Genomic DNA, 12,057 nt, shown 5'->3' with positions numbered 1-12,057 from the left:
GTGTGGATTATTTTATCAAATTTGACTTGAGAACATCATGTTTATTATGCAGTGACACCGTAGCTGTGCCAAAGGGATACGGGATATGTAAATATTACCAGACTAAGCACTCGTCACAACACTACTCTCAGGAAAATTAAAAAGTTTAAAAGGGAATATCTAAGCACAAGCAGAATTTCTTTGTAAAAATAAAAAATGAAACTGAGACTGTAACCAAAGTAGGTTGACACTACTTTGTCATTGGTTAGCTGAGGAAGGAAAGCCACTTGGCGGCAGCTCGATGAGATTGTGCGTGTTTGCACCAACCAAAGAAATGCCTCCAGGGAAAATAAATTTGCTTTGGAGCGTTAGCTTTTTGGTGAGAAAAGTGCTCTAGAGGCTGAGGACATTGAGAGCAGTGTCCACAGTCAGTTCCAAAGCAAGGCAGGTGATAGGGAGTGGATTTCCTTAGCTCTTGCCCAGGGAACAGACATCACCAATACTGCTTGTTTTCTTTTTGAGGAGTCAGTGTGAGTTTGAAGTGATCAAATAGCCTGCGTGGAACAACTACAGACAAAAATATTTTTAAAGAAATTGGGAGAACATCAGTGTGTCGCTGGTGGTAAATAGGTATGAAGCAAAAAAAGGCTTACGTGGATGAATTTTCAAGGCTTGTGAAAATGTCAGGTGTTCATAGCCTGTGGCTATCCATTAGTATCATTGGCAGTACTTCACAGAAAATACTTCAGTCTGTCGTGTATTATTGAACCGATAATGTTGATGGTGAACCTCATTTGCTCTCATGGACTTAAGCATTGTCATCTCCATGAACTTTTGTCAGAAAGAAGAGCTGAATATTCCAACTTGCCCTACTACATGACAGTTTGACAGCTTAGCGGTGGCCTAGGATTTTTTTTTTTTTTTTTTTTTTTTTGAGCTTAGGGCTAAGATTGAAATTTTTCTGAATAAGAAAACTGGCAGCTATTTTTATTGAACACTGAGTAGCTTTGTGCAGACTGGATCATGTTTCTTAATGAATTCAGCCTAAAATTACAAGAAAAACTGTTAATATAGGAAACTACATTGTGGTAATGTTATTTTAATGATAAGTAACATCAAATGATTTTAAGTGGTTTTCCTTGCTTTCCATGGTTGGACAGCCTGACTGTCAAAAGTTAAAGCAAGAAGCAAGATCTCCATGCTTATATGTGTATATATTTTCCAACCTCAAACTGTAGTTCCTGCAATGTTTTCCGACCTTGATGCAAAGGAAATTTCCGTGTTTCAAAATGTATTTAAGTGTGCACTTGAAGAAATTCTGCCTTAAATTGCAAGTGATCAATCTGTATTATGTAACAACACGCCAAAAGGAAATACCAAGAGAAGAACCTCATAGACTTCTGTCCAAGCAGCGAATATACTCAGTTGAAAGATACGCTCCTGGATTAATATTTTCAAAGATAAAATATGTAAAATTTCATTCTAGATCTTCAGAACAGATAAATCTTTGTGATCGATTTTGAAAATAGGGAACACTAACTCTAAACACTAGTTAAGGAAAATGTTATCTCCCAGCAAAAATACCTGAACTACAAAAAAAAGTACTCAGTTATTACTCTTATATTTTGAATGTCATTAAGAGAAGTTTGTGAAAATTTTTCTCTGTTCTTATGTAACTAACTACATAATATCTACAGTTTACATCTTGGCCCACAAAGCCTAAAATACTCCCTGTCTGGCACTTCACAGAAACAGTTTGCAGCTCCCAGTTTATTGCATGGCTGAGATGAGTAGACTTACCTATTTAAATCATAGGACAAGTATGTTTTCATTTTATATTAAGGCAATTATATAACTTGGGAAAGATCCCCTTTCTGGTTTTAATTACTTATATATTTAAGTATTATTACTTTAATCTTTTTTTCCTCTTTTCAGGGCAATTCCACATCCCCGAGGTCATGCACATTTGGCAGCACTTGTCAACCATGACTGTAAGCAGTTTCTGAAATTTTTTCCATGAAGATGTCATTGAAAAAAGTGTCGTGTGTGGGTTTTTTGTTTTGTTTTGAGTGCAGATACAACGTAGGGTTTTCAAAGTGGGCTGTTGTCAAAACAGATATCCAAAGGAGAAAATAAATGATTAAATATATTGACTCTAATCCATTTTCTCTTATCCTTAAGCTACCTGTGTTTCTATTTATTCATAGCTCAGAAGTTGCTAGGGTTAGGGAGCAGAGCCTTGGTGTGCTTTATATCACTATGTACACATTTCTGCTAATTTTTATGGATAATGAAGCGCATATATTTGAAGTTTATTTCAGTATGTAGGTGTACATCTGGACATGGGCATACATATAAAGTATACAAGTTTTATGTAATGATTGTCATAAAACTTAGTTTTTTAAGTCTTCTTTAGAGGGGCGCCTGGGTGGCTTAGTCAGTTAAGCCTTCGGTTCAGGTCATGATCCTGGGGTCCTGGGATCAAGTCCTGCATCGGGCTCCCCACTCAGCAGGGAGCCTGCTTCTCCCTCTCCTACTCCCCCTGCCTGTGCTCTCTCTCTCAAATAAATTAACAAAATCTTAAAAGTCTTCTTCAGAGAACAAAAACAAGTAATAAATTCCGTAAAAAAATCAGTTTGTCACATTTAGCAATGGTTTGCATTAAAATATATCTGATTGGTTTCGTTATTTGGCTACATGGACATCATTCCAGTTCTAACAGTCCTTTTATTATATAGTGATTTTGACAAGGAAAGACTTGTTATTATTTTTGGTTATCAGGATTAGATGTACTATTTTGTAGAAAATAATTTGTACGTAATTATAAAATTTGAGATACAGCATTTTATTAGAATGTTTATTGTCCTACATTTAATTCCACATATTTATATGCATTTTTCTTAAAATAATGTAGTTTTACATACTATATTATACCTATAGATTTGAGATATTTTCATTTGAGATAAGAATGTGAACCAAGAAGTAACATATAGTGTTGAATAATTTAATTTTTGTATTTAATTGGTTTTATTTTATTCCTCTTAGCTTACAACTTTTCTCACAGAATAGATCATTTGTCTTTTGGAGAGCTTGTTCCAGGAATTATTAATCCTTTGGATGGAACTGAAAAAATTGCTGTAGATCGTAAGTATTTAATAATAACTTTTGGAATTTGCATGCAGGCAATTGCCTTTATAACTTTAATATTAACACATTTTTAATAATCCTCTTGTGACAAACAGATAAATCTTTAAGTAGATTAACTGGCTGATAATTTTATGTGGAAATGTATGTAGAGAGAATTTCCTACTCATGGTTATAATTTATGTGTAAAAAATGAGCCATAAGAACAAAAGAACTTAGAGTAAGAAGTAATCAGGGGAAAAAAATACATAAAGAAAAATACGTAAGCAGGAAACAGAGTAGAATTTAAAAACTCTCTAAATAAATGGAAGGTTAATGTGTTAATAGGGCTTAACTGCTTTTCCATATGCACTAAAGAAAGAATAAGAACTAAAGAAAGTTTCAACATTAGAAGAAGAATTATTTTCTTTGTATTGGTTTAAAGTTCTAAAATGCATATTTGCCATTTTATTTTATTATTTTTTAATGTTTTTTTATTATTTTATGTTAGTCACCATACAGTACATCCCTGGTTTTTGATGTAAAGTTCGATGATTCATTAGTTGCGTATTCTTAATTTTATAACAAGTAATCTATCTTGTGTTTCTTGAAGGTTTTTGGTTGCCTTTCCTCTACTGAAATAGTCCTACTGTGTGACATGCCCCACCTATAGGGTCTTTTAAGGACATGTCAAGCTTCCTGTGCTACTAGGAATTCTAGTCTTTGCAAAAGTGTAATTAAGGATTTCATTTCTTATTAACTAAAATAGATTTATTAATATTCTCAGTATTTTACTCTTTTATCATAGTGTTATAATCAGATACATCAAAGATGTTTTACTTAGAACACTGAGTTACACTCCTAAGTATTTTATGTTTGTATGGGAATGCTTTACTTAAGGAAACTTTATACTAAATTTGGAAATTCTGAGAATCATAAGCTTTGTTCAGTATATAATCTCATCCTTATAATGTATGTTCATTGTATACGGATATACACGAGATGTTACTTATGATCATTTGAAAACATGTTGGTTAATGCTGTTTCAAGATGCTAAAATGGCTTTAAATTTTTGTACAGAAACGGTTCTAAATACAGACAGATTAATTTTCAAAATGCTCTTTTTGACTTTACTTGTTCCTAAATTCACAAAGACTAAGAGGTATTTAGAGTTATGTTATAAAATGCTACCAGATACGAGTGTCAGTAGTTTATTCAAAGCTTTAAAGCAGGTGTACTCTTCTCCTTACTACTGTATGTTTTATTGGGCTTCTTTTTCAAAAAGAAAAAGGAAAATCAGTTTTATAGATCTGTTGTGTCAGATTCATCTGTATGTCGTGTCATTCCCTCCTTGATGTTCCCCAGAAGTTTTGAGGGGATTACTTAGTACTTACATCTTGAATGCTGTACCAGTTTGGACAGACCCACACCTTTGGAACAATTTGTGGCCTGCAACTCCCTCCACCCCCTCCCTCCACCCCCAGCTTTCCCCAACCTGGCCATTAAATTATCTGACAAATTTATAGCCTTTCCTTGAATTAACATTGACATAAAGGTCTTCAGTAGTTCTCTGGTCACAGCTTAAATGTTTTCCAGTTTTTCCTGTCATGTGTCTTTGACCCTTTTGGTTATTATTCATTGCACTTCACTCCTCACGTGTGGTGAGATTCCCTTTGTCCTTCATGTTTCCCCCAAGGGATTATCCTGCCTATGTGTACAGTGTAGGTTATTGCCTTGCCACTCTGAATTTCGTCTTTTTTCCATTAATATTTAAGACTTCAACACCTTTTTCTCCCAGCACTTCCAGCTCATTCCCTCTTTTTATGACACAATAGAATTTATTTGTAAAATACCTCGAAACTAAGCATAGATAGAGCAATTCACCTTACATCAAAGAATGATTCAAAGGATGAAACTGAAGACCATCTACAGTTAAAAGCCATCTGTTGGTGGTAGACAAAGTTGACACTTATCTGCCTTAATATTATCTGTGATAATATGTAGGCTATTCAGTTGAAACAATAATAGAAGGACTAGTTAAATACTGTTCATGTTTTTTGAAAGTTATATTGGTACAAGTGGTAGGTGAAATAAGTGATGAAGTCGAAGCTGGTTTTGTTTTGTTATTTAATGCTAGTGTTTGAAGACACCATTATTCTTAACCTCTCCCTCCTGTCTTGTTTACCCTTCCCTTCCCTATTCTGAATTACACTAAGATAAGAGACAGAGAAATTGGATTGATGGAAATAAGAATTCATTAAGATTGAGCAAAAGAAGATAGACACACAAAAGTACATTCTATATACTTCCATTTAATAAAATTTTAGAATAGGCAAAACTAACCTGTGATGATAGAAGGTAGATTAGTGGTTGGCCTAGAGTTGGAGATAGAGGGGATCGACTGCAAAGGGGTATGGAGGAACTTTTAGAGGTGGTGAAAATCTGTTCTATTTTGATTGTGGTGGTGATTGTGTGGGTGAATACAATTGTCAAAATTTATCAGACCACACAGTTAAAGTTGGTGTATTTTATTCCTGTACACAGTTTCCATAGACAGTTATGTGGTGTGAAGTACATCTGTTTTCATGTCAGATGTAATGAGGCCCTATTACACTTACCTAATTCTAACTACAGATAGATATATCTAATTCTAAATTTTCTAGAATATAGACCTAGAAAATTAACATGTTTTGTATTATGTGAACTGTTACCTATTTAAGGTTAATTAATAATTGGTAATATACTGGTATTTATGACTTGTGTTGAACCTAGAAATGCCTAAAGACTATCAATAGGATCCTTTGGATTATGCAGTAACCTCAGACCATCAGTGAGTATAGGTTTGTTAGTTATCTTCCTCCTGTCGTATCCATTCTTTATATATATCCGAAGGCTGGCTAATTCAGTTTTGGTTTATTTGTGTATCTTAAGATATTAGTAGAAACCGAAAATGTCCTGTGGTGATTATACTATTATAACTTTATTCTTACTAATTTCTGTACTATAAAGAAATGCTACTTTTATTTTCCACATTTGATAAAGGATAATAATGTAATGGATATCTAATGACTAGTTCATTTTTTAACATCTTCTAATGTGTATATGTGACTCTTTTATGTTTATTGAAAGCTTGTTTACCAAGTATAAGTATATTGCTTTCATTGATTCTTTTAATTTTGTTGTTGTTAAACACTAAGTCATAAGTAGCATTACATTTCAAGTTAAGTGTGTTAAATAGAAGGAGCGTGGATTTGTCAGTAGTATTGTTGCTATTGGATTGGTGAAAGAAAACACACATTTTGTTTTTATTCTAGACAACCAGATGTTCCAATATTTTATTACAGTTGTGCCAACAAAACTACATACATACAAAATTTCAGCAGACACGCATCAGTTTTCTGTGACAGAAAGGGTAAGTTGAATCCAACTGATAAAATTTTTCTTTTTTTAAAGCATTTTATGGTCCTGCTACAAAATAAGGTTAGAGTTGGTACCCAAGGCCCCATTTAAAATTTGTGGAAGTTTTGAAATGCATTAATATTTTATTTTAAGCCAATAAAAATGGATATTCGTGTGCTTTAGAGCAAGAAAAGAGGTAGATTTTAAAAATCTGGAATGTCTTCTATTCAGTTTAAACAAAATATTAAACTATGATGGTATTAATGACTTTATTCTTAATATCTTAATTTTGTAATGTTTTCTCTTGTATTGGTATAATTAGTTCTTATCCGCCAGTGGACTCTGATTTCTGTGTTATTTATTTTTTAATTAGTGTACCTACCCTGGGGCATGCATGGTTCTTACGGCTCAGATAGTAGACTTAGAGGGTTTGCCTTCCTAAGTTAGTGCTTTTTATTTATCTAAGAGGACAAAGTTCTGCAATCTCAGGGTGGAGTGGCCTTATAAATAAATATTATGAAGAACAGAGTTTTGGAATTGGACATTTTAACAGACTTCTCATACATGAGGTCACGTTTTCTTATTGTTGAAGAATGGTGAATATTCAAATATTAATATCCAGAAGAGTTTCAAGGTTTGAAAACTTGATTTTTGAAGTATAAACAGGATGGAATGAAATATTTTCTTGCTCAGTGAACACACTATGGTAGGTTTATGATTTTAGTTGCATTCCTTTCAAGAGAAAGCTGCTTCTAAAAACTAAACCGATAGTGTAAATTTTGATCTTTCAAATGAGGACATTCTCTTTTCTTCTTGTATTGTATTTCATACAAATAAAATGAACAGCAGAAAGTGAAATTGTTTCTAAATCTGATAATTTAAATGACAAGAAATATAATTATTTTGTAAATTCTTAGCAAAGAATTGTTACAAAAAGTATATCAAAATATGAACCTGGTTTTTATGGATTTGGTCAATGAAGATGCCATATAGTTGTAAGTTCTTGAGCTCAGCAGAACACTTGTATATAAGGTGACCCTTTTGAGAAAATAGGAAAGAATGACTCTGCTCTTTTGATTTCTTTAGAAGCTCATCACACAAAGACCACAGAATAATGTGATTTGTCTCTGAAGAGTTTAGTCTAGTAGGACAATTCATAAAGAGACTTGGATATCCCTTTGTACAGTTGGGCTGTGGGGCTTCATATTGGCTGTGCAAGTAACCAGATGATATGAATCCCATTTTTCTCCTCCTGTCTCTCCCCTTCCTTCCAGGAACGTGTCATTAACCATGCTGCAGGCAGCCATGGAGTCTCTGGGATATTTATGAAATATGATCTCAGTTCTCTTATGGTAACAGTTACTGAGGAGCATATGCCTTTCTGGCAGTTTTTTGTAAGACTCTGTGGTATTGTTGGAGGAATCTTTTCAACAACAGGTTAAGATTCATTCCTTTTTTGTCTAATTTCTAAAAGTGTTATACTGAAATTAAGATGCTTTTCCTTAGAAGGAGCAAGAAATATATACATTCCCATGTTTTGATATTTAAAGAATTTTTTTCTGTAAGATTTAATTCCGAACCTCCAGAATTATATTGATTAAACATTAAACATAGCTAAGTTCACTGCATCCAGTGGTATAAGGGAGATTACTTAGTGAGCTGGAAAGATCCTAGAATTGAATCCAAGTTCTGCCATTTACGTGGTAGTAGGCTTGTAATACAGGGTACCTACCTTTCTGAAATTATTTTATCATCTATAAAAATGGGAATAATAATAATATCTGACTTACAAGTGTGTTGTAGGATTAGATGAGAAAATGCCTAGAAATAGTAGACACTTGAATGTAAATTTTCTTTTTCATTTAAGGTATTTTTAACTGTGTAATATGTAAAATCACATTTTGTGGTACTTTGAACCATGCAATATGTGCAAACAGAATTTTCAGTCAGTACCGTTTCTATGATTTGGGGCTTTTCTGTCCTGAGCTTATGAGAGTCTCTCAAAGATAATGTGCTGAATTGTAATCATGAAAATCTGAGCATTAAGTACAATAGATAAAGAAAGGAAATTGTTCCTTCTATACACCCAGCCCCCTATTCAATATTACATGGAGCTGTATAGTTTATATGCTTTGAATTATATTCTTTAAAAGAATGAATAGGTTTTTCTTATGAAAGACTTTGTCACTACTTTATTTAAATTTGTTTGAATTTGGGGTGCTGATCTTATTTATTTTTTAAAATGGTGTGAGTGTGAGACGTATAAAGCACCCTTGAAAAGATTGCATTGTCAAGGTCATGGATTATGTGGTCTTGTGATTTTGAAAAGAAATCCATTTGTTTTAGAATTCAACTGGGTATCTTTAACTGTGGAAATGAATAAAGCAAACTGCTTTGTTTCCTTTCTTAAGCTATTCCATTATAATTAGTGGAGTTTTTTTATTCTTATGTAACAATTTAGAAAATAATTAATTTAGGAAATAATTTCATTAAAAGCATCATGTAATTAAAAATATCAACTTATTTTTTATTACAGGCATGTTACATGGAATTGGGAAATTTATAGTTGAAATAATTTACTGTCGTTTCAGACTTGGATCCTACAAACCTGTCAGTTCTGTAAGTGCCACAATATAAATGGTGCTGACCTCTAACTCATAGTACCATTGTTAAATCTAAACAGTAGCTTCCGGTGCTCAGAAAAAAATTGCCCAAAATAAAGTGTTGTGTTTAGAGGGAATGTATGAGGAATAAAACTAATGCTTTGGTCTTTTCTTCTCCCTAGGTCCCCTTTGAGGATGGCCACACAGACAACCACTTACCTCTTTTAGAGAATAATACACATTAGCACCTCCTGAGTGGAGGAGAAAAACTTTTTGCCTGAGACATAAAACCTTTTTTAATAATAAAATATTGTGCAATATATTCAGAGAAAAGAAAATATGAATGAGAAGTGAGAATCCTACCTAGGAAAAAAAAAGAAAGAAAAACCCAAACTGAAATCCTATATATGTTGTGTCTGTTACAAATGTCCTAGAAGAAATTATGCAGCTAATCAGTGAATAAGCCCAACTGGAGTATTGCTTTGAAGATGACCCCTTCTGATATTTTCATAGCAAATGGGCAGTATCGAAATCAGAGCTTGCTTCTTGGTGACAAAGAGCCTGAAGGAAAGAAGTCAAACCACATCTAAAGAAAAAGGGATTGATAAGTGCAAATGTTTGCGTCCTTCTGTTTTTAAAAGATATGTCAGAATAAAATATGTAAAACATACGGAAAACTAGTCTAGACTTCAAAAAGTTGTGGTCAGGTCACACAGTTAATAAAGGAAAACAGGGATGGGTCCCTATGTTATAGCCATAACAATGTTAAGCCATAATGACAAGGCCATTTATCCAATAATTTGGTCTGAGGAAGGTAACTGCTTTTCTTTAAATTCTGGCTATTGGCTTTTTCTGACTGTTCAAGGCAGGGCCATGGAAGACTAAGGTGAATTCCTACAGGGCCAGGTACGTAGGTGCTCTAATATGTAACAGATATCATTCACAAAGTGTATGGTGGGCACTTACACAGGGAGAAGAAAGCACATTTTTTAAAAAGATGCTCAATTTTCTAATTTGATCCTTATATTATTGGTATTCTTTGGGAGTGGGAGGTGAGTAATAAAAAGGTCCACTACTGGTGATGAAAACTATCAGCTTGTGAAATAATAAAAGAAAAAGTAGAATATTTTATACATGTTTGGGTGAGGGGCAACAGGGTAACTTTTAATAAAGTAGAAACATGAGGCAAATACTTAAATAAGGTAAGATCATGTCAAATCTGAGATACCATTAAACAGTGTCCGGTAAGCTATACAACTGGATGATGAGTGTCTGCATTCAGAGTGTCCTGAATGTGACTGCTTTTGTTATTAGATTGTGTTGTTCTAGCTTTCTTATTATTTAAGGATCGCTTTTGAATGTCCAGACTATGGAAGACTAAAAATAATGAGAGGGAGATTTCTCTCAGGGGCCATTAGAAACTGTATTTGGAATATGTGTGCCAGCATCAGTTTTCCTTTTGTAATACTTAATGATAGCAGAAGAATCGGCTACCAATCCCCAACAGAGAAATGGGGACATAAAATTCCAGGTAAGTAGCAAGGACAAGACTAAAAGACTCGATTTAAAATGGTGGTTTGGACATAGGATGTCACAAATTACAGTTTTACAAATGGATTTTTTTTTTTTTTAGAGATAAAATGTTTTCTTGAAAATAGTTGGTACAGATAATGTCAATGGAGAGAAGGAGAAATACTGATGGAACTGCTTTGAAGTAAAGCTTATGTTGAATGGCACTCTGCAGGAAGTAACAAAAGCATTATTGTTTAAAATACACACTTTACCATTAAGAGCCAGTAAGTTGACTTACTAACACAGGTGACATAACATGCTCTGAAAGATTTTTGATTCTAGAAAATTCCAAATAACGAATGAGCCTTCTCTGTTATTTCTTTTTTTCAGATGCTATTTCCAATGTAGTTAGACTAGGAACTAATAGAATGTATCTCAGAAGGAATTTTACTTAGAATTTTAGCTATTTTAGATGGAATCTTGGTTCTGTGAATCTGCTTTCCAGAAAGTTCACTCAAGTTTCAGGGTTTTTTTTGTTTTTTAAAGGGAAGTAAAACAATATTGATTTAAAATTATTTTCTTTCAGTTAGGATTTTAGCTGTTACGTGTCTTTAAAAAAAGATTTTTAAATTATTTTGGTGCTTACATAATTTTTTAATTGTTCCCATGTTTTCCAAATACCTTATTAAAATTTGAATGTAACTAATCTGTCCCATTAAAGCTGACTATAAAAGGAATTTCTTTAAAGCAAAATCTTGCTTTGCCATTGATTTACACTTTAATAGTTAAAGATTTCTACCTGACACTCCTCCAGTAGTCAAAGTCAGGATTTTGGCCGTCAAAGTAGTAAGATTCTGACCAGCCTTTTGGATGGTGAATGAGGAAGTATGTCTGCATATTGGGATTTGTTCGGAGTTTCTGACCTCACCAAGTGTTTCTTTTCCATTGCAGAGAACACTGTGCTGACCTACTTATTCTGGAGCTTTGGCTTGTGCCTGGGGGAGGGCGTCCTCAGTAGGGTACCCAACTTTATTACTTTCATCCTCCTTTTTCATTTTATTAGGGTATTCATAATATTTATATATTCCAGCCTAAGTAATTTAAAAGTTGAGATTTCAACTTATATGAAATAGGTTTTTTAAAAACTGTGTTTTATATACTTTGGCCTATAAAAAGAGGTGAAATATTTAGGTAATTCCCTGCTGCGGTATTTGTACAGTACAGACTACCTCTTGGGAAAAGCTTAACCCAGTATTAGAATTACAGAATTACTTCTAATTCTCCATTTAGATGATTAATATCACATTTTTCTCACGTTTTATGATAGAGAGCACCGAATTTTCATAGAAAAATTACTAATGCAAGCATAGTTTGCAATCTTTAATATAAACTTAACTTTGGAATTCATAAAGGAAAGACTTAAGGTCTAATTTTTTAATGG

At 33.3% G+C, this 12,057-nt stretch overlaps 1 protein-coding gene across 1 annotated transcript in view; it reads left to right on the top strand.

Moving 5' to 3' along the window:
• The window catches only part of ERGIC2 (ERGIC and golgi 2), a 34,102-nt gene extending 24,328 nt beyond the window's left edge, over nt 1–9,774 (top strand). Inside the window, exons 9-14 of the mRNA XM_008683441.2 lie at nt 1,915–1,970; nt 3,025–3,123; nt 6,417–6,514; nt 7,776–7,938; nt 9,038–9,120; nt 9,287–9,774. Coding sequence (XP_008681663.1) covers nt 1,915–1,970; nt 3,025–3,123; nt 6,417–6,514; nt 7,776–7,938; nt 9,038–9,120; nt 9,287–9,349 — 562 coding nt within the window. The 3' untranslated portion in view covers nt 9,350–9,774. The remainder of the gene's footprint in view (nt 1–1,914; nt 1,971–3,024; nt 3,124–6,416; nt 6,515–7,775; nt 7,939–9,037; nt 9,121–9,286) is intronic.
• Nucleotides 9,775–12,057: the final 2,283 nt, after the last annotated feature.

Source organism: Ursus maritimus, unplaced genomic scaffold, assembly GCF_017311325.1.
Source record: "Ursus maritimus isolate PB19 unplaced genomic scaffold, ASM1731132v1 scaffold_26, whole genome shotgun sequence".
NCBI lineage: Eukaryota > Metazoa > Chordata > Mammalia > Carnivora > Ursidae > Ursus > Ursus maritimus.
The sequence above is the reverse complement of the archived record's forward strand: the minus strand, read 5'-3'. Positions and strand labels throughout refer to the sequence as shown.